The 27,568-nt window shown below is 48.1% G+C and overlaps 1 protein-coding gene across 3 annotated transcripts in view; it reads left to right on the top strand.

Annotated features, from left to right (window-relative positions):
* The first annotated feature begins 6,058 nt into the window (after positions 1–6,058).
* RAB11FIP1 (RAB11 family interacting protein 1) overlaps positions 6,059–27,568 on the top strand; it is a 31,947-nt gene continuing 10,437 nt past the window's right edge. The window contains exons 1-5 of one of the 3 annotated variants that reach the window (XM_059384488.1): positions 6,059–6,507; positions 20,755–21,197; positions 22,391–23,192; positions 24,179–26,035; positions 26,812–26,920. In XM_059384488.1, coding sequence (XP_059240471.1) covers positions 6,131–6,507; positions 20,755–21,197; positions 22,391–23,192; positions 24,179–26,035; positions 26,812–26,920 — 3,588 coding nt within the window. In that variant the 5' untranslated portion in view covers positions 6,059–6,130. Of the gene's footprint in view, positions 6,508–20,754; positions 21,198–22,390; positions 23,193–24,178; positions 26,040–26,811; positions 26,921–27,568 lie in introns of those variants that run through there. The other 2 variants (XM_059384490.1, XM_059384489.1) reach the window with 2 other exon arrangements.

Raw genomic sequence — 27,568 nt, 5'->3', positions numbered from 1 at the left:
GAGTGAAAGGAGCCAGACCCCAAATAAACACCTAGTATACAATTCATTTAGATAATGTTCAAAAATAGCAAGACTAACCTAGGGGACAGAAGCTGGGATGGTTGTTGCTACCCAACGGAAAGAAGGAGAGCCCAGTGACCGAGAGGGACGCAAGCATGGTTTCTGCACGTGCCAATACTGCCCTCTTTCCTGATATGGGTGGGGAAGACTCACCACACCGAACTTTTCTATGCACTTTTCTACAGATAATGTTTATAGCACATTTTCCTCTTTACCTTCTTCACATTTTCTTTTACTTTCTGTGTATATTAGATTTCAATACCTATGTTTCTTAAAAATTGTGAATGATTAACACTATTTTCTTTCTCATTATGGGTTTAGGGACTATACCATCTCTCAGGACTGTCTCTTTGGGGAAATATATATATATGCATATATATACATACATATGTATATACATATACATATTAGTCTAATGGGTTTTGATTGAAACTTGAATGGGGGGGGGCCCAATGGTGCCAGAGACTGTGCTGTTTCATAATTCCTTCCCAAACCCCTCTATAAGCCCTTAGTGTCACTGACTTTCCTGGCTGAAGGTGTCCCCCAAACTTGGAGGGCTGGTGGTTGGGATGGCAGTGGGCAATGTTACTCCAGAGTGAATGATTAGGCTTAGGACAAGAGCTTAGACCTATGAAAAGCATTATGCATTCTAGGATAGGTAAGGGATAGTGTTTCCTGAAGTCAGGCAGAGATTTGTCAGAGGGACTGTAAGGGCAGGGAAGAAGAGGGTACTTCAGGAAACCGTTTGGACCTGGGTTGCCTCGTAGAGGGGACCTCTCCGTAAGGACTCTGATTCTGGCTGTGCCCACCTAACCCCACCCCAGCTTTAGAATTGGTGAAATGTCAAACACTGGGCTTGCCTTGAGGCTTCCAGGCTTAGATCATAATTCCTGAGGGTCAAAAGTCAACATACCCATCAGCCTCATGCTGTGCACTGTGGTGTCAAAAGGGAAGAGAAGAAAGGGGGGTGGGGGCTGCTCCCACCACCTCGAGGCCAGCTCTGCCTCTGTGGCTCTGTGTTCAGAGGTCCCCCGCAGTTGGAAAGGGGAGGCTCGTGGCTTACATGGAAGAGGCCAGAAGGAGAACAGGATCCTGAGGAGTGGTTTCCAATGGGCCGATTCAAGGAGGAATAAACGCTCAGAGCGTCCGCTCTCCTCTCATACGTCATGAAACTGGTTCCGGGAAGGGGACAGCTAGGATCGAGGAGGAACACATCTTTCTTTTATAATCAGAATAAAATAAACCTAAATTTTTGAAAGGTGCTTATGTCAGGGGGTGCTAAAAGGCTTCAGAGTTGTCTCTGTGTCTCCCACTTAACCTGACCTGCCTTCTGTTTGCAAGGCCCTGGGAGAGCCGGAAATGGTAAGGACCACGTTTCGTTTCGGGCCTTCGAGATGCGTACAGGGGAGTAAGTGCTGAATCAGAGTCTAAGAAAGAAGCTAGGAAACCAGAAACCGTTCTGAATGGGAGGGGCACCGCAGAAGGCTTAGTGGAGAAAGGGGAGGAAAATACAGGTCCGTAGTCTCCCTCTGCAGTCTGTAGTGGTAAGCTCCTTCTCTGGAGACACTCAGCAAATTGGAAAGATAACATCTTCGTGTTATCTTATGACGCAAGTTTTGTTAAACAGAATAATAGGGGGAAAGGGGGAAATGTTAGCCATTGGCCTCTTGAGACCATCCTCTGTCCAGTGTGGCTATAGCTGTTTTTTTTAATTTTTTGTGTTTTTAGATTTATGTGAGGGAAAGAGAGAAAAGAATGTGCATGCACATTGGGGGAGAGGCAGGAGGAAGAGATCTCCAGCAGACTTCCTGCTGAGCGTGGAGCCCTACACAGGGCTAGATTCCACAACCCATGAGATCATGACCTGAGCAGAAACCCAAGAGTCGGACGCTTAACCAGCTGAACCCCCCAGACCCCACAGTGTGGCCATAGTTTTAACTTCCACATTGCCACATGCACTGGAGCAATGGAAAGAGACCCAGATGTTGGGGACTTGTTCCCCTGGCTCACAGACCCCTGAGGTAGGAGCCCCTTGCTCCCAGAGCCGGCACCCAGAAAGTGGTCTCCTTGGTCAGCAGAGTGGGCAAGAGTCTGAGGCAGCTGGACCCGGAGAAGCCAGAATCCTATTTACAAGCACTCTAGTGAATGAGTCATGTGTGTGGACATTTGTCACCACACCCCAGAGTCCAAGGTAAAGGAGAAATACAAGCAACCATTACCAGCCTCTTTCTGCTCCTCCTTTGGGACAGTACATTAGCCCATTCAGAGCATTTATTTATTGTTTGTTTGTTTGTTTGTTTGTTTTGAGGATGGGGAGGAGCAGGGGAGAGGGACATGCAGACTCATGCTGAGTGCAGAGCCTGATGCAGGGCTTACTCTCATGCCCCTGACATCATGACTCAAGCTGAAACCAAGAGTCAGAAGCCTAACTGAATGAGCTCCCCAGGTCCCTCCCTCCATGCGGTTTTTGAGTGAGTTCTCTTGCGGTTGGGGGTATACTGAGGAATTGTGGGCAGGAGTGATTGGCAGTGGCAGGGTGATAAACATCTCTCCTTCTGCCGGCTCTTCCTCCTACCCACAGCGTGGGTCTACACGATGCCTTATCCTGCGGGATTGTTCCTGGTTGCTTCCCAAAGCAAATCTGCACTGGTCTTCTAACCACACGGCTGGTGTCTGGGAGTCCTGGCACGCTGTGTTCTGCTGCTCTGGGAGGAGGACAGGTGGCTAACCTGGCCAGTCCAACCTGCCAGGCACCTTGTCCACGTGCTCAGAGCCAACAGAAACTCTTTTCCTCTTTCAGTCAGGGCTAGAGGCGGGCCGGTGAGAGGAACCAGAAGTCAACTTGCCGCACCCTGGCTGTGGGAGGTGTTTATAAACACTCCCGGAATGCAGTGAACCTGCGAGGGGTCAGCTGCCCCAGGACCGCCTGGCCTGTGGGAGAGGGTGGGAGGGCTGCCCAGGGGGGTTCTTCTGAGGGCAGGTAGCAAACAGGACCTCATGGAGCGCCAGCCCTCTCGTGCTCCTTGTCTTTGCATCTGCACACCCCCGGCCTGGACTGTGGGGCTCTAAAATTAGGGGGAAGACAGACTTACTTCCGGGCGGTCAGCAAGTGAGGTTGGAGGGACAATGTGCTCCAGCTGGAGGAGGGGAGAAAACAGCCACCAAGGCACTCTAGCACCAGGTACATCTGGGGATCTGCCTCCTGGCTTCGCTCTAGCTCCCGAGGTTATTTCTAATTCCAACCTCTAGTGAGCCCCCACACCTCTGAGTTAACCCCTGCCAGCCTCCAGTGTCTGGAGAGATCTTGATCTTGCTTTCCTCGTGGTTGGGGGAGACAGCCTTACCCTCCCCCCCAACCTACCATCTCTGCTTTAACCACAAAGCCTGTGTGTGTCTGACAGAAACCCAAACACATGAGGTCACACGGTACTCCTAATTTTTCCTTCCCCTTCGCCCCCCATCCTTGTCCTCTAATCCTTTCCATGAAGGGAAGGATGCTTGGTGTTCTTCTCAGCCTGTGAGTCTGTCCGGCTAGGTTTCATTCCTTGCTATCTTTATTGTGGGGCAGCACTAACCATGTGAGTGTGGGGGCGGACGGGAGAGCAGAGCTGAAAACCTTTACTCCCAGGGGGGTGTTGGACCTCAGATCTCTGACTTTGTCCGGCTGGGATGTAATGGAGCAGTCCACAGGTAGGAAAAAGAGAAGGGAAGTCAACACCTTATTGAATACAGTACCAGCCAGGAATAGACAGCAAGTACGGGTAAGGGGCACGCTGGAGTGGGGCCCGAGGTAGACAGGCCGTAGGTGAACATGGAAGGCACCTGGCTGTGACCTGCCATGATCCTGGCCGCTGGGTGACTTCTGCTCATACCTGCCTTACGACGTGAAACACAGCCTCCTCACACCACTGCCCAAAACCCTCTGAAGGATGGCTCACCCCGGCCTAACGCTGTGGTGTAACCTCCTTAGTCTGGTGTTCGTGATCTACAGGATCTGGGTCCACCTACCTGGGCTGTCTTATCTCTACCATCCACCCCAGTGCCCTCCTAAAATAGTCCACATTCCAACCCCAAGGGGGTACTCATAACCCCTAAACGTGCCATGAACTTAACTCTCTGGCCCCCATACTGTTCCTTAGGCTGTTCTGTTCTCTCTTCCTGAAATGCTGCCCCCTCTCACCTCGTGTCCCCCTCTCTGCCTGTCAAATCTGGTATATGCTTTAGAGTCCAGCACAATGTCATTTCCTTAAAAAAAAAATCCACCAGCTTAGAGAAATAACTCCAACCTCAAAATCCCCAAAGCACTTTATTAGTATAGAACTTCCTCTTTTTTTTTTTTTTTTTTTTTTGAAGGTTTTGTCAGAGAGGAAGAGAGTGCACAAGTAAGGGGAGCAGCAGGCAGAGGGAGAAGCAGACTCTCCACTGGGCCGGGAGCCCCATGTGGGATTCCATCCCAGGACCCCAGGATCATGACCTGAGCCCACGGCAGACACTTAACTGACTGAGCCACCCAGGTGCCCCTGGGACTTCCTTTATAGCATTTGTCATGGTGTGCCTTGGAACTGGATCTTGCTCAGAGGGCTTTGTGCTTTCCATAGCTCTTAGCATGGGCACCAAGTAAGTTCTCAGTAAATCTTTATGGTAATAAATGGACCCATGAGGTTAAATGACACCAAAAGATAGTCAAGAAGCAGAAGTGGCCCCAAAACAGCACAGTTCTTTTAGGGCTTGCCATCACTTACCTGTCTGATGCCTCCTTCCTTTCCCTTTTCTATCACCATTACATATTTATAACATACTGAGTATCAGGTCTTTCCCACACAGGAGCTACACTCAGTTGCATACCTCAGGCATCATGCCTCTTCTAACTTCCTCCATGGGAAAAGGATACACTGTGTGTTCATGGTTGTTGGGGGGGGGGATGCTGCAACCTGCACACTTTTCAATTCCATAGCATTCCCTGGGGACCTACGGTGTACCCAGGTTTCTGCCAGGGGTTACAGAAGTAACAAGTTAAATAAGTCACCACCTGGTCCCTGCCCTGACAGGGACTCCTGGAAGTTTACCCATGGGGTAAATGTGAGTAACTCACCAGGATTTGGGAATGAAAGGAATCTGCCAATCCCATGGACATCTGGAATAAGGAAGTGAACGACTGGAAGCCCAGAATTAAGGAGCAGGGAGAGACTGAAGAGGATCCAGCTCGGGACAGCTGGGGAACTAAATGGAGACGGGGTGGCACTCGGTTCTCCTGCAGTCTGGTTTGGCAATCCTATTTTCAGTTCCTCCTTTATTCCCCTTCCCTAATTTAGCCTCTTAGCCTCACCTTATTTGGCGAGGGCAGGGCAAAATAGTAGGACACTCCCACATCACCTCCAGACCGCCCCCCACCCGCTTTCCTCCTCCTCTTCAGGCCCTCAAACGATCCTCCTCCCTCCCCACTCACCCGGCGCCGTCCCAGAACGCGCCCACCTCCAGAGTAAGCTACCGGCTGGCTAAAATCAAAGAGCAGTGAATCTGGGATCGCGTTCATTATCGCCCTCACAGCTGCCCCTGATTGAGAGCTCACCGTGTGCCGGGCTACATTATCGTTTTTACAGCAACACTAGGAGGAGATTGTTATCTCATTTTATGGGTGAAGGAACCGAGACCAAAAGATGTTAAGTAATCTGTGCCAGCTCACACACCGGCCGGTCGGCGGTGCGGGACTGGGAATGAGGTCTGGCTCCCCAGGCAGTGCCCCGGTCAGTTCCGGTTGGGCCGTACGACCTTTGGCAGTTGGGGACCCCATCCCTTAACCAACACCCCTCGTACCGGAATTCTCCAAGCCCCGCCCCGGCCGCGCCTGCCTCCGGCGTCCCGATGCTCGCCAGCCTGAGCCGCAGAGGCCCGCGCGGCTCAGGCAGGTGGGGTGGGCGGGGCCGGCGCGGCGGCGCGGGTGGGGAGAGGCGGGCCCTGGCGGGGGCGTGGCCGGAAGCCTTAAAGAGGCTGGGGCCGAGGGGCGGGCCGCAGAGGCCGCGGATCGCGGCGGTAGCGTTTTCGTGTTGTAGCCCTCTGCGGCGCCGTCACCATGTCCCTGGCGGCCTCGGCGGGCCGGGGGCCGGGGTCCGTGTGGTCCCCAACGCATGTGCAGGTGACGGTGCTGCAGGCGCGGGGCCTGCGGGCCAAGGGCCCCGGGGGCACGAGCGACGCGTACGCGGTGATCCAGGTGGGCAAGGAGAAGTACGCCACCTCGGTGTCGGAGCGCAGCCTGGGCGCGCCAGTGTGGCGGGAGGAGGCCACCTTCGAACTGCCGCCGCTGCTGTCCGCCGGGGCCGCGCCCGCGGCCGCCGCCACCCTGCAGCTCACCGTGTTGCACCGCGCGCTGCTCGGCCTGGACAAGTTCCTGGGCCGGGCCGAGGTGGACCTGCGGGAGCTGCACCGGGACCAGGGACGCAGGAAAACCCAGTGAGTGCGGGCCGGGGGAGAGGACAGGGGGCGGCGGGCCGGGGAGCGGGGCAGTGCGGGGCGGGGAACGTGAGGCTGGGCGCCGAGATTCTTTTAGAGCGAGTGCGGCAGTCACCGCGCCGCTGTGTCCCAAGGGGACGGACGGAGAGAGGCCTTTGGTCAGGGATCCCCGTGGACGATAATCATAGTCTCACGGAGGTTCAACTTCTCCTTGGGTTGTCCCGCCCCAGCTCTCCCAGCGCGTGGGCTCTTTGAAGCCGGCGCTGAGGGTGGAGGTGGGGGAGTACCTGGGGTGTTTTTGAATCTGTAGGGACGTCGCTCAGCGCCCGGAACTTAGTAAGCACTTTATGAATTTTCGATGAATTGGAAATACATGTAGGCTGACGAATTCTTCTTCCTAGTGTGGGTAGTGTGGATGTTTGAAACACTCATTGGCTTATGTGGAAAGCCTCCTGGGTATTTCACTGTCCTAGACACTGAGCTGGGAATGGCTGGGTCCGGGAGCAGGGAGGATCAAGGTGGAGGGTGAACCCCACTGACACTGTGGCCTTAGAGGTTCACCCAGGGACAGACCTGGGGCATTACAATGCGGGGTGGAGGCCACCCAGAGATGTAGAATCTTCACCCCCACCTCCACTACTGCCTACGTGGTTAGTGAAGAGAATCTGCCTCTCCCTCTTCCCCTTTTTTCCCCCACCCCACCCCGGGCCCCAAAGCCTCTAGAACAGCTTGGTCTTCACTTTCACACTGAAAATTTTTAACACTGTTTCCCCTGAGCCCCAAGGTAGTAAGGATTTCCCAGTGCTGGGCAGAGCCTGTGTCTGCCCTTGGCCCAGCTACAGTGGGAGGTAGACATTGTTTCTTCTCTGCCTTTGTGGATTCCCTCTGGTCCTATTCTGAAAGGATGGCTGCTCACCTGTAGCTTTTCCGTCTAGAGTTGTGTGCTAGGGTATCTCACTCCCACAGGGAAAGCTGGGCACCACCCAGTTCACTTCAAGGTGTCACCCATTTATTTGTTCTCTTTCGCAGGTGTTTGCCATGGAGCCTTTGATTATGGAACATTTGATTGTGCTCACGTACTGTATCAAAAACTGGCCTCCTTGGCATAATTGGTTACTTTGCTGGACCTTACATATGCAAATCAGTCATATTACCACAACTCCTACAGCTTGTGAAGCACATGAATTCACATTGCGTGTTTTAGATATAAATGGTATTTTAACTTTCCCTGGTGGAGGGGACGGAAAAAGCCAGAGGGTTTGATGTTACCAGACTCCCTTTTCTGCCTCGTGGTTCCAATTTCAGCTTGCGTGCTTGCAAATGGAATACCTGATTCACTTATCTGGCCCAAGATGAATAGGTATTTCTGAATTCAAATCAGATAAAAATAGAGAGCCTTGAGGTGAGGATGGATAGGGTATCTCTTGGCATTAACTTACAAGCCATAAGGTGAGCAGTGCCTTTGCTGAGGAGGCGCTGAAGCAATGCTGATTTTCCATTTGACTGACATTTGGGGCCTTGGGTTGGCTTCCTTTCCAGCTTCAACTGGGTGCCATTTGGCCATCCGTTGTCTTGTTCTGTCCCAAGATGCGCGGATATTATCATCTGTCTCTGCCGTCTGTTTCTCGGGTGAACATTTTATTCCCTTGAAAGACCGTGTGTCACCGCCAGAGAGAAGGATTCCAGATTCCTGGGTCTGGTGCCCACTGTGGTCTTGACTCACTGTTAGGCTTTGGGTTGCTCCGTCTCTAAACACCCAGATTTCCCTATTTACACATGGAGCTTGTTGCCAGGCTTAATTGATATTTATAAGATGTTTCTGGGCTCCTGGATTACTGGGGCCGGTGTGTAGACTCAAAAGGTTCTGTTACTGCTTTGTGAGAAACAAAAATCATCTTAAGTTCCCTATTTTTAGGAAGGGTTCAGAGGTCTGCAATTTCATTTCTGTCCTCTTCTCTAATGTAACTCTGAACCTAGATGGTTACTCCTATCTCTACGGTATGGGCTGATTACCACTTAGTCACAGTATCAACCTGTAGGAAAGTGATGCTTAGTTGATGTGTTGGGTTCCCCCCCACCACCAATAATTGCAAACGAAGTCTTCTTTGCCACCTCAGCAGTAGGTGAAATTGTAAACTTTCCATCTGCCGCTTCCTGGGACTTTCCGAGGGGAACCTAGTTAAACCAAGCCTCTCAGCTGCCCCAGTACGTTCCTTGGGCGCTCGAGATAGCTGAGATTTGGAGAGTGAGATATATAACAAGAAGCGGAAGTTTACCAGAAGGAAACTGGTTGGGTTAGAAAAGTCATTTGAACTAGTTATTAAAGGTTTGACTCCACCTTAGGTATAAAAAACCAGCAACAAAACAGAAGCTCAAATTTTGGTCTCTGGTTTGTGTGCGTGCGTGTGTGTGTGTGTGTGTGTGTGCGCGCGCGCGTGCATGCATGTGTGTTAACCTTGAGCAAAGAAGAGTTGCTGTAGAGTATGACTCTTGTCATGGGTCCAGAAACTCAAGACGTCAAGAGCTAACTGTGCTAGAATTTGCCTTGGTTCTCTTGATAAGCCCTCATCTGTCATACATTTGGAGGCAAAAGAATATGCTTTTCGGGGCTCAGATTTTGCAGACCTCAAATTTAGTGTGATGACACACATATTTTAAAATGCAGAGGATGACCTATGGTATAGGTAGGCATAGGTAGGATACTTTAAGTAGGGAGGAGTTTATAGCGCCTGTCTTTAAGAGGCAGTTGAAATGCATTGATTTTGCACTTATCCTTACCTGTTAAAGATCCGGGGTCAAAGTTGGGCCTAGGTTAAATGGGAACCAGTTAAGTCTCATGTTCATAAAACAGACATGAATCTGCGAGGCAGAAACAGGTAACCAACATGGGGGATTCTCTGCTCACCTCTCTAGTCTCAGGTAGTTTGGGATCCTAGACTGATCTAAGGGGGGGGGGAAACTTTGGGGCACTAAGAGCAACAAGATGTGGGGAAATAATCTGTTTGGGGCAGATTAAAAAACAGCCATTCAGGCTGGCCACTGTGTAACTAGTATCATGAAACTTAATACTGCCCTAGTCTTTCAGCCATGAAGACAGAGTGAGTGGTGGAGAGTCGTTTTCTTACACCTTTTGAAGATGCAAGAGGGAATTTGGTTGCATATGAAAGGATTTGGATATTAATAAAGGTTCGAGATTTTGAAGAACTGTAAATATAGTAAGTATAAGTGTAGTAAGTTGCCAAAGGAAATCCGGGTTATTAAAAAGAAATAAGGGCTCAATAGTTGTTTTTCTGGATGGGTCGGATGCAGAGAAATGATTTAGATGAGCAGAGAGATAGATAATAAGCAGTCAGTGTTTGTGCCTGTATTGTCAAGGCTCCTCAGTGCATTTAGGATTTTTTTGTAACAAGTTGGCAAATTGGAGCAGTGTTACTGATTAAGTTTTTCCTTTCTTGGGATTCCCCTTAAAGATAACATTGGGCCCTACTGGAAACCATTCCTCAGCTCAGGGGCCCCAGGAAGCTAAGAGCTCCAAGCTGGAGATGCCCGGGGACTGAGACTCTGTCAGGCTCTGGGAGAAGTAACCCTAACCTGCTTGTAGCCGTGAAGTGAAGTGACTAAGAGGAGGGAGGGGACTCGAGAGTCATTGTTCTGGTGATGGGCAAGAAGTTCCCGCATGGTATTATTTGATTATGATTTCATCTCTAAGACATTCAGTTAGCTTTGGGAAAGTTTGAACTGCCTTTTGTTTTTTTTTTTTTTTTTTTTTTTTTTTTTTTTTTTTTGGTCTTTAAAATCTATGTTTTTAGTACATTGTTTTAATTGAAGTAGAGTTGCCACACGATATTGTATTAGTTTCAGGTGTACAACATAGTGATTTTATGTGGCGCTCACGAGTCTAGCTGCCATCTGTCACATACAATGCTATTACATTACCACCGCCTGTTCCTTGTGCTGTGCCTTTCATCCCCATGACTTGTTCATTCCATAACTGGAAGCCTGTACCTCCCACTGCCTTTTACCCACTGTGCTCACCCCCCACTTCCTCCTCCCCGGGCAACCACCCACTTTGTTCTCTGTATTGATGAGTCTGTTTCTGCTATTTGTTTTGGTTTTTAGATTCCACATCTAGGTGAAATCATACAGCATTTGTCTTTCTCGGTTTTACTACACTTAGCGCTGTACCCTCTTAAGTTCATCCATGTTGTTGCAAATGGCAAGATCTCATTCTTATGTTTTTGGTAAATATTTTTTAATACCTCTAAGTGCCAGGCACTGGGGTATAAACAGTGACCCAAACAGACATGATCTTTACTTTGAGGAAGCTCAGAGCCCTGTGGGGAAGATGGACATTAAACAAATGAACACATAAATAAATAATAATGTATTATGATAGCACTGTGGAGGAAGAGAGCAGGGTGTCATAAGAGAATGGAGGGGGAAAGACATGACTTAAAGAAGGAGATGGCAAATAGCTTCTCTGAGGCTATTTATAACCTTAAGAACAAAGAGATTTTTCTGGTGAAAAGGAGAGGAAGGGGACCTGGGGGAGAGGGAGATGCCTATGCAAAGGCCCTGAGGCAGGAACTCTTGAGAAGTTGGAGAGATTGTGTAGATTGAGGCTGAAGAGGAGGGCAGGGCTTTATTTAAGAGCAGTGGGAAGTCCCTGAGTATTAAAAGCTGAGGGGTGTTGTGATCCACATTTTTAAAAAAGTCACTGACCACTGGGTGGACAGTGGATCTGAAGCGGTCCTCAGCTGGAATCAGACAGCCAAATGGGAGGCAGTCGCACTAATCTAGGCCACCAATGGTGGTGAACTGCATTGGGGTGACAGCCATGGAAGTAGACAGGTGCTAGATTTCAGAAATATTTTGGAGGTTCAGTTGGCCTGATTTGTGATGGGTTGCGTGTGGGTGGGGGTGAGAGAGAGGAAGTGATAAAAATGAACTAATAAAGTAGGGAGAGTTTGCTGTTGAAAATGAACCAGGAAGTGGTGGCGATTTCTTTCCCCAGCAGCCTCCGTGATACTGGAGTGAGGTCACCATTACAAAGACTGCTTTGGGCCCTGACACCTGTGACTCCACAGTCTTCTGTAGGAAGCACCACTGAAACCAGGGTGTGTGTGTGTCTCCAAGTATTTACAGTTTTAATACAGGCCAAGTCTTTGTTTTGTAATAGTGTACATAGCTAATGAAATCTCCCTGGTGTGCTCTAACATAGCTGACGAAGTCACTGCTTCAAGGAATACAGGACTAAGCAAAGGAAAAACTCATATATAACAGTAGGGAAAACAAACCCGTAAGTGAAAAATAAAACTCTGGAGGCAAGTAAGTCACCCATTTACATGTTTTGCACATTAGGGAAGGTAAGTGTAAAAAGGAGTCTTGTGCCTTTTTCACTTTGCTTAAACTTCCCTTTGATTACAAAGACTCTATTTTTGTAACTACCATCAGAGGGAAGTTTTTAGAAATAGTATCTGATATGTCATTTAATCGTAGTGATTAACTTAGAAATGTTCTAATTACTTTAAAAGCAATACATGTGCTTATTAAAATGTTACCTACCCCAACACGGATTTGTTGACCTTACTCTTTTCCCACTTAACAGTCATCTCAGATATCTATTAAAATACTACAGCTTTAGTTGCCATACATCCCAGAGAACTGTGGTCCGTGCTCTGTAATCTTGGAGACTCTAGCTCTGGTTTAGCTCCAGAGGGATTAAGAAGCCCTTGCCTACTGGAGAAAGTGATAAGAGGTCATTTCAGTCCTTATTTTACTCCCTGAGCAGTCCCCTTGGGTGGCCTTTGATGGGGGGGGGGGGGGGTGCAGATCTCTAAGCCTCAGGGCCTTTGAATTCCAACAACATCAACACCCAGACCCTTGTATTGGTCTTTGAGGAAAATCAGTCCCCTGCCAAGATCATATGTTTTGGAAAAGACTTGGCAGCAAGAACTGCTCCCCTGAAGGTGTCCTGATTCAGATCTTGTGGCCCGATCCACAAAAGCAGGCAGGCTCAGGAGACCCAAGCCTGGCTTTGCCTGCTTTTCCCTTGGCTGGGCGGGAACCACTTTGGTCCTGCGCTCTGCCGTGTGACCCAGGGCAGGAGCTCAAAACATCTGTGTGAGTGATGATTTTTCGCACAGGGCCCGCGGCGGTTTGCTGGAAAAATGTGGAGAAGGGTTTAATCCTTCAGCCCAGTGGATTAAAGGTTCAGCCCAGTGGATTAAAGACGAGGGGCAATTGAGGGTTGAAGGCAGAATTCTGCTTCTTAATGGTTCTTAGTTTTGGCTGTGGCGAGTTTGCCAGTCCTTTTCTTAACACTGAAGAAGCAGGTTACCTTCTGCTAAACAGGCCTTTGGCAAAGGAGCTGCTTTTAACTACTAATGAGATGAGAAATTCCTTTCCTGCAGGGAGAAGTCTATAGATAATCTGTTAGAGAAAAATCAAGGATTTTAGTCTCCAGGGTGTCCCCAAGGGACACATTTAGGAATGTGGTTGTGGAGAGAAAAAAAGGCAGTGGTAATTAAGTGTCCTTTCCTGAAGGCTGGCCTTTATATGGAGTAGAGGGGAGGCATTTATAAGGAATCCCAGAAAAATTTTTCTAGAGGTGTGGCTGCTATGCACTTCACTTTTTAAATACTCTTTTATGAGAAAGGAGGTGGCTAAGCTAGGTAGAACAATTAAGGCTTCCAGAAGGCCTGGTCTGAAAGGACCTCTTGTGATCATGAAGAATGGGTGTCCTGTGCAAAGGGCCGCAGTGCAAGCCAGGCCCCTGGATACTTCTTTAGGGGTGTTGCCCCCTGTAACACTGGTCTTGTGGGGTTTTCCTGGTACGTCAGTGGCACTTCTACTAAGCCTTGGTTGTTAAAACAGGATTTAAAAATGTGGGTTTTTTTCACCTTTCCTTCTTGGGTCTTAGCTTGATTGCAAGATAAATCATTGATACTCTGCTTCCTTGTCAGGAAATCTCACTGAAGGAGTGCGAATCTGTCTGTGCTGGGGGAGCCAACGGATAGGTCCCTTATGCTAGGATGTGTTTGTTTTCTCTTGTCCTGGTCAAGAGATGGGGAACCATGCCACTTCATTTTTGTCCCATTCTTAAAGTCGCTTTGTGCGGGTGATAAAGGACTCCGTGGTTGCCAGGAGATTGTCTTTGACAGACCCATTGAGCAAGAGGTGAGATATGGGATCTGATGGTAGAATATTAATACTTGTGGCTTTTTGAGATATGATCAAGTAGAAAAACAAATTGACAAGTAAATGATTATAGGAGGGGTACTCGTCCATGTTTAAAAAGATGTTGATTTTTTCTAATTTAAAAATTATTAATTAAAATTTAAATTATTAAATTTTTTTAGAGATTCTGTTTATTTGATTTTTTTCTTTTTCTTTTTAAGATTCTATTTATTTGAGAGAGAGCACGAGGGGGCACGCGCACAAGGGGTGTGCACTCTCCCATGTGCAAAAATAAATTTAAATATTTTTTAAAATTCTTAAAAAATAATGCTTATAAAATAAAATAAAACAAAACACAGGTCTTCATCCTGATACTTCAGTCAGTCATGCCATCCTGTCATCTCTCCACAAGGGTTTGGAAGCCCTCTATTTCTTGTCCGTACTGAAGATGAAGAGTTGTATCTGAGGGTCGGTAAATCTCTCTGTAAGTTACAGAAAATATATACCGATCACGGTGTTTTTTAGACTCTTAAATACATCTTAATACTTCTTTTAGAAATGATGTCATACAGACTGATTTTGTAACTGAGTGTTTTCTTCCTCCCTACACATGCATACCATTGTTGTTTGGATTTGATGGATAAGGTCGGATAACTAGGAGTACAGCCAGTCAGAAATGTTAGTATCTTAAATTGTCTTCTGAGAACTCTCTGAATGGGTAAACCATGGTATTCGTGCCCTTCAGAGAAGGTCTTGCAGCCCTTAGAAGTGGCAGGTATGAAGTCTGGAGGGCAATAATGTACAACACACTATGAATAAAATTGCACGTCTGCTCTGATTACAGCTGAGTAAGGGTTATAGCTAACACTTAGCGAATGTTTACTAAGTGCCGGGCACTGTTCTCAGCGCTTGACATACATTAGGTGGTTTTATCTTCATAATATCCGGATGAGGTAGGGGCTTTTAGCCCTGCTTCAGAGGAGGTGCCTGAGCCACAGAGAGGCTAAGTAACTTGCCTAAAGGGTCTCAGCTAGTGATTGTTAAAATGTATAGGAAAAAAGGCTTCAAGATGATACATAAAAAGGTTATAAAGATCAGATTAGTATGAAAGTGAGTTCATTTAAAAAATTAACAAAAATAATTTTTTTTTTTTGAAGTTGGCTCCCTGCCCAGCATGCCCAACATGAGGCTAGATCTCACAACCCTGAGATCAAAACCTGAGCAGAGATCAAGGGTCAAATGCTTAGCCTAGGCGCCCTCACAAAAAATTTTCTGTAACCTGTTGTGCTCACTTTCTAAGAGAATTTCCATAGAGCAAATAATATGGAAAGGACCCAAAGCATTTTCAACCTGCTTTTTTCTGCTCTCTGTCCTGGAGCCTGGCACTTCCCAGCTTTTAGGATTCAGTTTGGTGGTTACAGATAGCCTTTCAGTGCTGCCCGAATGACTGTTTCAGGGATTGGGCTAAAAAAAAAATTAGCCCTTTGCCTCTCCCATGACTGACCACAAATTCTTCCAAGATGTTGACAATGGGCAGAGAGGGCCACCTGGGGAGGCAAGGTTGGCCCATCGGTCATTAGGTATTCTGAGTTAGGCAATGATGACCAGCTACTGAGGGGCAATCACAAAACTTGTTAAACTACTTAGCCTCTGTAGGGTACACACCACACATGTTTTATAGATCATAAATGTTTCCGTCCCTGTTTGCTCTGCACTGCTTCTAGGCTTACCAAGTGAAGTTTCCAGACATTTCACCCATCTGGACTCACCCCTTTCCAGAACACCTTTTAGATGTTCTCAGCTGCTAACCCCACGTGATTTTCAGCCTTATTTTGATTCCCTGGTGAGCCAACTAATGAATTGCTTTAAAAAAATTCTTCACCTGAGAACGGCTGAGAGTGTCCTTTGTGTCAAACACCACAGCAGGTGCTGTTCTGTTCTTCCTGCTTCTTCCCTCACCCGAGGCCATAATCCCCTGTGTCACAATGCTTGGTTACCACGCAGGTGACTCACGCTACAAGTCAGGGAGAGATTTTGCAGGGGGGGGGAAATGGGTAACCCACCTCTGACCCTCGGGTCCCGACTGGACTCACAGACAAGGAGCCCTTGAAATTTACACACATGAAAATGTTGAAGTCACGTGTAGAGCTAGTGGTCTTTCTTCCCCTCCCTTTCCCGGAACCCCCTTTGTCTAATACAATAATACAGTATTCATTTTACTGGAGCCCCTAAGTAGGTGGTTCACATAGGATTTAATTTTGCTGAGGACCCTGATTGTGTGCGAGTCCTTATTTGGGATGAAATTGTACCCTTTAGCAAGCATATCTTCCCATGTCTAATTATTTTCTCAGGTTTCAAAGTCAGAAAAGGCAGCAATTGTCCCAGTGTAACACATGGTGATGTTTGGTGAGCCTGGGCTCTTGCTCTGCTCCCACTTGCCCCCACTGGAGGGTATGGTATGCTTTTTAGGGCAGAATCTGGCCCTTTTGTATTTCCAGCGCCTGCTATGTAAAAATGTTTGAACTGTATCTTCGAAGCCATCATTTCCCTATTCGTGTCTGCCCTCTGGAATGTTTTAAAGGAAAAACATGTTTGCTTCAGCTGCAGAAAAGATTATTTTTGACACATACCAGCCAGTCCCTTACGAGTATAATCCCGAAAGTCTGTACTGCTGTGAGACTTTCCATTTCCCAAGAGCAAGAGCTGTGCTGCCCTCACCCTGCCGCATTCCGATGGAAGGCCCCCTGTGATCAGCTTTCCTTGTATTTGAGCTGTACAGTGAGAAACGGTGCCCTCTGAAGCAGACTGGCGAAGTCGATTGGCTGTGGTTGGATCATTTTAGCTTTTCTCAAAATGACTATTTTAAAGCCTAAAAGCCCAGGAGATTGGACAGTGCAGATCCAGGCAATAGAAGACATAATTGAATTTTTCTATATTTTGAGCTATTGTGTTGTCTTGTGTTTGATGCCCCCCCCCCCCAAAAAAACTCAAAACCCCCAAAACAACCCTAAACCCCCAAAACTCTAAAACAGCAGGGCAGCCTATTTGGATAATAGGCATTTTTGCCTATATATGCCCAGGACCATCACTTGAGTGAGGGGTGTAGAGCGGTAGGAAGATTGAAGTTTTCATTCTGTACTGTTTTGCATGATTTGAATTTTTACTTTATGCCTATTATTACTTTAAAATATAGTTTATATTGGGGCGCCTGGGTGGCTCAGTGGGTTAAGTAGCTGCCTTTGGCTCAGGTCATGATCTCAGTGTCCTGGGATGAGCCCTGTATCCCGCTCTCTGCACAGCAGGGAGCCTGCTTCCCTCTCTCTCTCTCTCTGCCTGACTCTGTCTACTTGTGATCTCTCTCTCTGTCAAATAAATAAAATCTAAACAAAAAAATAAGATAAAATAAAATATAGTTTATATATAAGTCTTCTGTCACTTTCCATGTATTCAGAGATCCTTCTGATTTTTGAAGAACTGGGTTTTTAATTATAAGTTAAAATAATTATTTGATTATAGAAGGGACCGCTTGATTTCCTTGATTGGTTGCAGGACTTTTTCCAGAATATGGGCTTAAAAACAAACTCACTACCTTGGGATGATGGTTTTCTTCCTGTACTCTGCCCTTTGGACTAGGAAAATGAACTCAGCCCTGATTTCTGAGATAATTCCAGCTTTCTGGGCCTCCATGAATGGTAATGCTGGAACACACCCACTCTGCCATCACAGACTGTGTGGCTATGCTGGGACTTCATTATTTATGAACTACTTCCATGAGGTGATAGAATTAAGTGAGCTAAAAAAAAAAAAGCAAATTAAAAATCAAAAACCAAAAACAACAACAACAACAATAAACCAAATGAATAGAAACACTTAGAATCAAATTGACGCTTGAATGTCAAAACCCACAAAGGTGTCTGGTTTGGGATTCCTTAGGGTGAGCCATTCATGAATCATGGCTTTCATTTATTATTGAATTATGCATGTGCCAAAAGAACCCTTGCTTAAACGGTTTGAATTTTTAATGACGAGGGTAATACTATTAGAAGAAACAATTCCTGTCTTCTTTTCCAGCTTTAATAAATCCGGCACAGATTTTTAAAAAATTCTGAACCTGTGCTGAACATTTGCATGGGATGCTTACCTGTGCTTCAGTCTGCTTTTCACATCCTTTAATAGGCCTGTGCCCCTTCTTGGCTACCTGGTATTTGGTTTTAGGTTTGCCTGTAAAAATAAATTTTAGGAACAGTTGATGAAGCATCTGTTCTCACCTCTTAGTGGTTTTAGAGGTTCTCCCAAACAAATCCCACTTCAGTGCCCAGGACCGAACCTATGCATCAGGTAATAATAGGTCCCCCAGGGAGGATTCTAGAATTGGTTGTGGCATCACTCAAAACAAACAAACTGGTGCTGATACTTTTGGAGAGGCAGGCTGGTCCCAGGAGCTGTCAGCAGCCTGCTCTGAAGGTCATCTCTGCATCCCCTGGGAGGCTAAGGGACTGAGTTGCAGGGAAGAGCTTGGAGAGGCGGCCTGACCCACTGTTTCCCCAGGGTGAAGAGGTGAAACTGCCTGCGGCTAGTGTGGTCATCTGAGCTCTACAGTCAGCTTTCAGCAACTTCCCCTTTCCAGGTGTCTGCAACGCGAATTTACAAAAGCTAGCCACCCTTCATCACCAGGGCGACCACGGAGCCACGTGACTGTCCGAAGAGGAAAATACAAATGATTCTCTGGTGTCTAAATGACAAACATGCAATAGCTTCCAGGTTAAGTCTTAGAAAATAGATTGGAAAAACACCAGGCTGGCGGGGGTGACGCTGTGTAGAAAGACCTAGCATCTGCCCCCACCTCCAGCTGTGGCCTGTGGTTTTAAAAACCATAAAAGATTTCCCCCTAAAGGTCCAGAATCATAGCTCACCTCATCTTCTCCGATGTTGGCTGTGTTTTTTAAAAATCCAATCTAAGTTCTTCTTGATGACTTTGCACACTGGACTTTCTATGTAATCTTACGATTTATGATGGGTGGCCAGCCATGACGGGTTTCCCCCTTTCTTCCGAGAACACTTCTTTTTTTCTTCTGCTAGGAGTCTTAAATGAGAAGCTTAAACTTGCCTCAAAAAGAATTTAAGTTTGAACCCTCCTCTCGTATGTTGCAAAGGGGAGGTGAGTCGAGAGAGTGCAAAGCAGGAATTTTGGTGTAAGAATAGGGGCTTTGGAGGAAGGCAGAACTGATGCAGAATCTGCCCATGCCCTTTACCAGCTGCAAGACCTTGGACAAATCACTGCACTTGTGAGCCTCAGTGTCTTGTGAGACTTGGATGAGGGCGTCCCTAAGCGTGCACAGTACTGGGTATGCTGTAGGTGCTGTTTAAGTGTTAGGTGTCTGCTTCGCTCTGCCCCTTACCTTTCAGTGTGTAATCAGCTGAGCTAGTGGGGCAGTGATCGGCCCTACGAGCAGACTGGCTGAGGGTGAAAGAGGAAACTGCTCGTTTGAGGAAACCTATCATTTCCTTAACGTCCCCGGCCCTCAGCTCTTAAGTAGGTCATGACACAGAACATCCAAATGTGGTTTCTTGGTCTGACGGTAACCCTAGGGATGGCTCTCATTGGGCCACGCACTCAGACTTTTCTGCTCTGTAGGGGTTGTGCTACTCATCAGCCTCATGTTCTTGCAGTTCCCCAGAAGGAAAATGCCCAAGGGAGATTTCCTTTTTCTGACATCGTCTTTCAGGAGAGTTGGACTGATGGAATATTGGCCATATCTTCAAGCAGTTTGCAAACGACCAGTTGAAATACTTGATAATGTTTGAAATATTCTTTTTTTGGATTAGTAAGGTAGGAAAGAATGCTTCCTTTCAGCTTCTAATTTTTTAAGGGTGGTAAAATATACATCACAAAATTTACCATTTTCATCATTTTTTTAGCGTATAGTTCTATGGTATTAAGTACATTCACATTGTTATGCCACCCCTCACCACCATCCCTGGCCAGAACTTTTTCATCTCCCCAACTGAAACTATACCCATTAAATACTAATTCTCCATTCACTGCTACCCCCAGCCTCTGTCAACTACCATTCCCACTCTGAATCAGACTACTGTAGATAGCTTATATAAGTAGAATCATACAATGACATTTGTTTTTAAAGATTTTATTTATTTATTTGTCAGAGAGAGAGAGAGAGCACAGACAGGGGGAGCAGCAGGCAGAGGGAGAAGCAGACTCCCCACTGGATAGGGAGTCTGATGTAGGACTCGATCCCAGGAGCCTGGGATCATGACCTGAGCTGGCGGCAGATGCTTACTCGACGGAGCCACCCAGGTGTCCCACAATGTTTGTCATTTTGTGACTGGCATAGTTCATTCTTTTTGGAAAAAAAAATCTCTCTGTCTTATATTTTCTATTATTCCCCAGCAGGGACTCTTCTATAAACGCTTGCTTTTTTTTTTTTTTTTTCCTTTCTGAGATGTATGTGTAAATTTGCATTCTGCCTTCTTAACTGTTTGTGTGTGATCTTTGCATTTTTACCCTGTTGGTGGAAAATACCAGTCACAGGAAATGACTGGATGGAATATTTGTTTGACTTATTTTATTGTTAGAAATAGCTATTAGGGGTGCCTGGGTGGCTCAGGGGGTTAAGCCGCTGCCTTTGGCTCAGGTCATGATCTCAGGGTCCTGGGATCTAGTCCCGCATCAGGCTCTCTGCTCAGCAGGGAGCCTGCTTCCCTCTCTCTCTCTCTGCCTGCCTCTCTGTGTCCTGTGATCTCTCTCTGTCAAATAAATAAATAAAATCTTTAAAAAAAAAAAGAAATAGCTATTAAATCAAGATTTTAAGTGACTGTACATTAAGTACAGAGTCAGATCCTGTCTTTGCCTAGTGGTTGTCTTCTCAAAAATGAAATTGCAAGTTCTGCCCCCATTCCCCTACCCCACCCTCTCTATTCCAAAGAAGAGAGCCAAGAATGTGTTTAGAGGTTGGTGGTAACAGAGAAGAAAAGCCGGTTAATGGGGATGCTGAACGTTGTTTTAGGCTCTTTGATTCAAAGATAACCTCTCAGCCTTTCTCCTTCTAGGTGGTATACCTTAAAATCCAAACCCGGAAAGAAGGAGAAAGAGCGAGGAGCAATTGAGGTTGACATCCAGTTTATGAGAAACAACATGACTGCTAGCATGTTTGACCTCTCCATGAAAGACAAGTCTCGGAATCCATTTGGGAAACTGAAGGACAAGATCAAGGGGAAGCATAAGGATAGCGTGTCGGACACCGCCTCGGCCATCATTCCCAGTGTGACCCCCTCCGCTGACAGTGATGATGAGTCTCCTTCCAAAGACAAGAAGAAGAAATCGAAGATCAAGACCCTGTTTTCCAAGTCGAATTTGCAGAAAACGCCACTTTCCCAGTCCATGTCCGTCCTGCCTACTTCAAAGTCAGACCGAGTGCTGCTTCGTCCTGGAGACTTTCCGTCCCGGTGGGAGGATGAGGACAATGAGGACGACTCCCCCTCTGCCTCGGATGGTAAGTTTGCTGCTCCTTCTTACTTGGGCTCGCTCTCTCTCAGTCTCTTTGCACTCAGAAGAAGCAAATCTTAAAGAGAAGGACTTTAATTCAGTTCCTTGATTACTGAAATGATGATGGTGGTGATGACAGCCATGATGATGGTTAGTCTTGGTCAGAAAGGCTTCTCTTTTTAAGCCCTCTGGTTCCTAAGAATGTATAATTCCTTTTCTAAAATGCCTGGCTCAGGGCGCCTGGGTGGCTCAGTCAGTTAAGCCTCTGCCTTTGGCTCAGGTCATGATGCCAGGGTCCTGGGACCCACCTCAGGTTCCTGCTCACTGGGGAGCCTGCTTCTCCTTCTTCCCCTGCCGCTTCCCATGCTTGTGCTCTCCGTCTCTCTCAAATAAATAAGTAAAATTTTTTTAAAAAGACTAAAGAATTTTTTTTTAAGATTTTATTTATTTATTTGACAGACATATCACAGGTAGGCAGAGAGGCAGGCAGAGAGAGAGCGGAGGGGAAGCAGGCTCCCTGCTGAGCAGAGAGCCTGATGTAGAGCTCCACCCCAGGACCCTGAGATCATGACCCAAACCGAAGGCAGAGGCTTTAACCCACTGAGCCACCCAGGCGCCCCCAAAAGAGAACGCTTTATCTCTGTAACTGATGGAGATTTAAAAAGCTTTTGGAGTTAACAGAATAAATGTATCCAGGCCTTTTCTTTTCTTTCTTTTCTTTTTTTTAATTAAGGGTAAAATCATAGAACCTCAGAGTAATTCTGACATTTTATTACCTCATCAGGTATTTATTGAGATCCTATTAATGTGTTAAACCCTCATGGGAATCATCCTTAGTGAAAGCTGAGGAATCTGCTTCCTTTAACTGTGAATTAACTGTGGATTTGAACTTTAGTTTCAATGACCAAACCTTACTGTTGGCTAGATCCTGCCCTTCTCATTGGTTTAATGCAGGGTCTCTCAACCTCCGCTCCGCACTGTTGGTAGCTGGGGCCACATAATTCCTCCTTGTAGGGGCTGCCCCATGCCTCATAGGATCTCTAGCACTATACCTGGCCTCCCCCTGTTAGATGCCAGGAACATAGCCCCATGCCGAGAACCAGAAATGCATTCAGACACGAGAGATGGGCACCCCCTTCTGATTGTGAACTGGTCGTTTAACTTCTTGTTTCCTTTTAATCTTTGTTTTTCTCCCCACAGTCATGTCTCACAAGAGAACAGGGAGTGCAGATGCTAAGCAACTGAACCAGGTCAATTTCAGCCTTCCCAGGAAGGAAGGACTCTCCTTTCTTGGCGGCCTTCGGTCTAAGAATGACGTCCTTTCTCGCTCTAATGTCTGTATCAACGGGAACCATGTTTACATGGAGCAGCCGGAAGCCAAGAGCGAGACCAAGGACAGCACCCCCTCCTCCTCCCCGTCCCCGCAGGGCTTCAGGAAGAAGCATTTGTTCTCCTCCACCGAGAACCTGGCTCCCCGGTCTTGGAAGGAGCCTGGGGATGGAGGGGCGGTGTCTTCCGACCGGTGGTTCTCTGAGTCTTCCACCAAGGACTCTCCGAAAACCATGTCTCTGCCATCCTACCGGCCGCACGGCAGTGGGGATATTCGGGAGAACGTGGCTCCCGCGGGCTTAGAAGCCGCAAAAGAAACCAAAGAGAGCAAGAAGCAGGAGAACAAGAAGTCCTCGTTGCTTTCTCTGGTGACGGGAAAGAAGGACGTGGCTAAGGGCAGTGAGGGCGGAAGTCCGCCTACCGTCCTGGGGAAGGAGAAGGAAGGCGGCCCGCTGGAGGTCCGAGCAAGGGATGACCGGCCGGGGCCCGACGAAGGCCTGCTGAAGAGAACTGAGAAGGACACTCTGGCTGTCGTCTCTGAACGGGGTAAATCCCTGAATCCCTTTGAGGAAGTGCAGATCACAGAACCGGAAGCCGACCGAGAGCCCAAGTCGGAAGCTGCACCACCCGTGGGCTCTGCACGGGCTCCGCAGACCAAAGCCGTCAAGCCTCGGTGAGTCTCAGCCCTCCTCGTGCGGGGCTGTTCGTGGCGATCAGAAAGGTCTGCTGCTGGAGCAAACCTTGCCTGGGGATCCAGAGTGGTACCTGTGTATGGCAAGCATTCAATGGTCTGAGTTATTTCTACCAGCCCCTTAGCTGGCCTGGCCTGTACAGATTGCAGCGATGGGCCTCTGTCCCACCCCGCTGCCAACAGGTGCAGTCTGCCCCATCTCGGTAGGATGATCAGCCCCCATGGAATGCCCTGGTTTGTAGCAAATTCTGAGTATTCCAAGTGGGGCATACCAGATTCTGGTTGTGGTATGTGTAGAACGTGTGTTTTTTTAGAGTCCTCATCACGGATTTCCCTTTGAGGCAGATAATATCTTTCCTCCTTGCAATTTGGCATTGGTGTGCTGGCACGGGGGCCCCTTGGTCGGCTCCCAAGCGTGCCTGTTCTCTGCGTGGCCATTGTGCATCTTGTTGCGAGAGCCTGAGTGAACACTGGGGGCTTTCTGCTTTCAGCCTGACTCTCAGTCACACTAACAATATTTCTGTGGTCTTGGGTGGGAGAGACTTTTTTTGAGATTCTGTGTACTCTGATTTCACACACACACACACACACACACACACACACGTGTGTGCGCGCACAGATTGTTCCTCTTCAGAATTGGTGCCCGTTGCCCCGAGGGGCATCTTTTACTGCTTTGAACTTTGTAGATGCTTTTTGTTTATCACCAAAAGCAGCGTGGGCTGTTGCTTTACCTGGGGCTTTCTGTTTCTGTTGCAACAAGCCCTTTGTGTGGCAGATGTGTGGTGATAAAAGTGTCCCTTTCCTACCTTAAGTAATTGATGTTTCTTCTTGAACTTAAGATACTGCCCTCCCGGCCCCCTCCCCCCCCATAAAAGTGTTTGCCCCTTTGGAACAATTTTATTTGTGTTTCTTGCCTCTCACGATGCATCTGCAACTGACCTGCAGATTTTATTTTGTCCTTTTTGCAGACTGGACGTGTCTCCAGAGGCTCAGCCCACAGCCAGGCTTTCTTCTTCCCCTGACTCTCCTGTCTTCTTTTCTGCTCTTCTTTCCAGTTCTGGCCAGACACCTGTCCCTTCTAAATTGGGGCATGGTACAGAGACACCATCCTCTGAATCTCCCTCTGTCTTCTCTTTCTCATCTCCCATAGTGGCTCCCATTTCCACATCCACGCCGGTTGAGAACTGGCCTTCCACAGACAAGGGCCAGGCCAGGCCGGAAGAACCATCTTTGCCCCTTAAGGCAGAATTGCCAAGGGAGAGTTTAATAGAAGTTTCAAAGACCGTTTCTGGTGTCTCGGGGTCACTTTCCAGAAAGCTACCCACTCCAGCATGTAAAGGGACAGAAGATTCTCCCACGAGGAAGACCAGTGAGATAGGCCCAGAGAGCACTGTTGGTAACGACTCAGAAAAGTCTCTTGTGAAGCAGTCTGAAATGGGGCACCAGGAAGAAGTTCTGGGGTTTACTGCCTCAGAACGAGACTCTGTCCCTTCATCTCAAGAGGCCCAAGAAGTAACATTCGGCCTTTCACTCCAAAGTGGCCAGATTGAAAGCCCAGCGGGGAAGCATCTGATGAGGGCAAGCACAGGCTCAGAGAGTCCGTCTGTGTCCTTTGGGGAGACCAGCCTTCAGGAGGATAGCATGACTTCTGCAGTGACGGAAGCGGTGCCCCCTCTTCAGATGGGAGAACCGGCTCCCCCTCTTGGCTCCGTGATGCGGAGACACGAAGAGAATGTGGGTGAGAGCCGAAAGAAAATGAGGAAGCATGTGTCATTTTCTGAGCAGCTCTTTACACAAGAGGAGCTAGAGCAGGCCGCCGGGTCAGTGGAAGAGGACAGAAGGCATCCCCGGGAGCTGACATGCAAGGGAGTCGCTGCTGGAAATGCATCAGACGGGGAGTCCGCTGAGGCCGCAGAGAGGGAAGCCGTGTCCCCAGCAGCACAGTGTGGTGTGCCAGCTTCCGTGGCAGGCCCCCTTCCTGGCCCGTCTTGCGAGGAGAAGGGCTCAGAAGCCCCCATGAGTGAAGCAGGCTCAGGGAAAGACATTCCGCTCTTGAGGATTGAGCCAGAAGATGTACTCATGGCCCCAAATCAGAGCAAAGCCAGTGATCACGAAGGTTTATTGTCCAAGCCCCTGAGTGGCCTCCACTCTACCCCAGGGGTTAACTCTCCAGTCGTGGCTGATCTGGGCTTAACCCTTCCTTCCATTCCTGAAGTGGCATCAGATGATGAGAGAGTGGATCAGGTTGAAGACAATGGAGAGACAGTCCAGGTGGCAGCCCGGGAAGGAGGACCTTCCTCCTTGAGCCTGTCCCCTGCCCGTTCTGAGATGGAAAAGGGGCCCAGGGGTGAGGCAGACGGCTGGGCGGCGCCTGCAGAGGGTCCACATGACCCCGGGTCAAAAGCACCCAAAACATCTGCGGCAGCCTCTCCAGAGCCAACGGCAGCTTCAGGAATTCATAAGCCAGATCCTGGCAAGAGCTCATGGTTGGATAAACAGCTGCCAAGTCCTGGCGGCGGCGAGAGGGAAAAGCTGATGGGAAATGGGAGGCCAAGCCAGCCTCCTGATCCAGCCCTGGATTCTCCTGTAGCCAGTCCCTCCTTTTCTGAGAACTTTCCTGTTACACGCTCTTTCCCCGGCTGCCCACACGCTGACACTCACACCAGTACAGCAGAATCTCAAAAAAAGGCCACAGCAGAGGGCCCCGCTGGTAAAGTGGAAAGTTCTGGCAAGAGGAAGCCGCTTCTTCAGGCCTGGGTCTCACCCTCAGAGACACTTCCTATCTCAGCTCAGCCGAGCGCGGGAACGGGGTCAGCCAAGCACAGGTGAGAGTCGGGGAAGGTCGTTTTGTCCATGGGAGTGAGGCCCACCCCACAACCCGACCCTTTGCCTTTTGCCTGCTGAGGTGGATGGCTTTCTAAGTGCACGGCTATCCCGATGGCATATGCCACGCAGTTTGCTGGTAGGGCCTGTTTTCAAAGGGTCTCCCTCCCCGCCACCCCAACCCCCAGCGTGGGAATTTCTCCTCAGGACACTCCTGCATTTATAGGGAGAACACTGGGACAGTCTTCACAGATGGTTTAGGAATTGTTCTGCACAGATTTGGGGCTCTGAAACTGCATCTTCCGGCATCTTCCCAGCATCAGAAACCAGCTGAGGTGCAGTGGTAGAACGGAGCAGTGTTGAGAGCTTGCTTTGAGGTGAAGCTTGCTTTGAAGTTTGTTCCTGGCACTTTCTTTACTGTTGAGGATCGGGAGGCTCTGCAGGACCCCTCGCACTGGTGTGGGTCCTAGGCTGTAGCCTCCTCAAGAATAAGAGGCTGGCTTTAGCGTTCTTCTGACGTTGATCATGAGACCAAGGGTCTGGTGAGAACGTCGGGACACCTGACTTTCCGGTGCGCATGGTGGGCCTGCATGTGGCTGCCTCGTGCCGTTCGCCCGCATTTCCGCAGGGACACCGGCGTCTGCCGGACTGGACGTGCGGACAGAGCGCATCACCACTCTGCCCTCTTGTGTGTCTCACCGGCTGCTGTCCGTGAGGTGGATGGTGTCTCGGTTTTGTCACTACCGAAGGTCTAAGGATCCTTTCCCCTTCTCTTTAGACTTCACCCTGTGAAACCAATGAACACAACAGCCACCAAGATTGCCAGCTCCAGCTTGGGCACCGCCACCATCACCAACGAGAACTTGATCAATGAAACTGCAATGAAGGTATGTCTCCTCCAAGAAGTAGGTGTGCTAGTTAGGGGACTATAAAAAACCATTATGTAGACCCTCCTGGGCAGCAGGGAGGGTCAGGAACGACTTGACTGTATGTACATCTATGTCTTCGTATAGTCTTTGGAAGCCCCTACACTTCCCAGGGGACTATTACTGCTCCCCTTAGAGTTAGTCATTGTCGAATTGCTTGGGTCTCCAGCAACAAGACTGACACCGGTTTTTAGTGGGAAGAAAATGTCACCCACTGGCTGGTCCACTCTAATCAGATGTTTTCATTTCCCCGTGTATCCTTTTTTATCTTTTGGCAAAAATGTAAAATTCTTGTGCTTGTCATCATTGCCTAGATACACTTTTTTGAAACTTTCTTCTGTTAATCATTGCAAACTTTAAAGAAAAAGCTGCGAGTGCAGTACAGAGGACTGCTGTAAACCTTTCATCCCAGTTCGCCAGTCGTTGACATTTTACCACATTTGCTTTATCGTTTTCACCCTCTCTCTCCCCGTCCCTGTCTGTTCGCTCTTTGTGTAGACGTACTTCTTCTTTTTTTTTTGTCTGAACCATTGGAGGGTAAGTTGCCCACCTCATGCCCCACTTACCACTAAATACTTCAGCGTGTAATTCCCAAGAATAAGGACACTG

The sequence above is a fragment of the Mustela nigripes genome, chromosome 18 (genome assembly GCF_022355385.1).
Source record: "Mustela nigripes isolate SB6536 chromosome 18, MUSNIG.SB6536, whole genome shotgun sequence".
Classification (NCBI taxonomy): domain Eukaryota; kingdom Metazoa; phylum Chordata; class Mammalia; order Carnivora; family Mustelidae; genus Mustela; species Mustela nigripes.
This window is presented reverse-complemented; position numbering and strand designations above follow the sequence as displayed.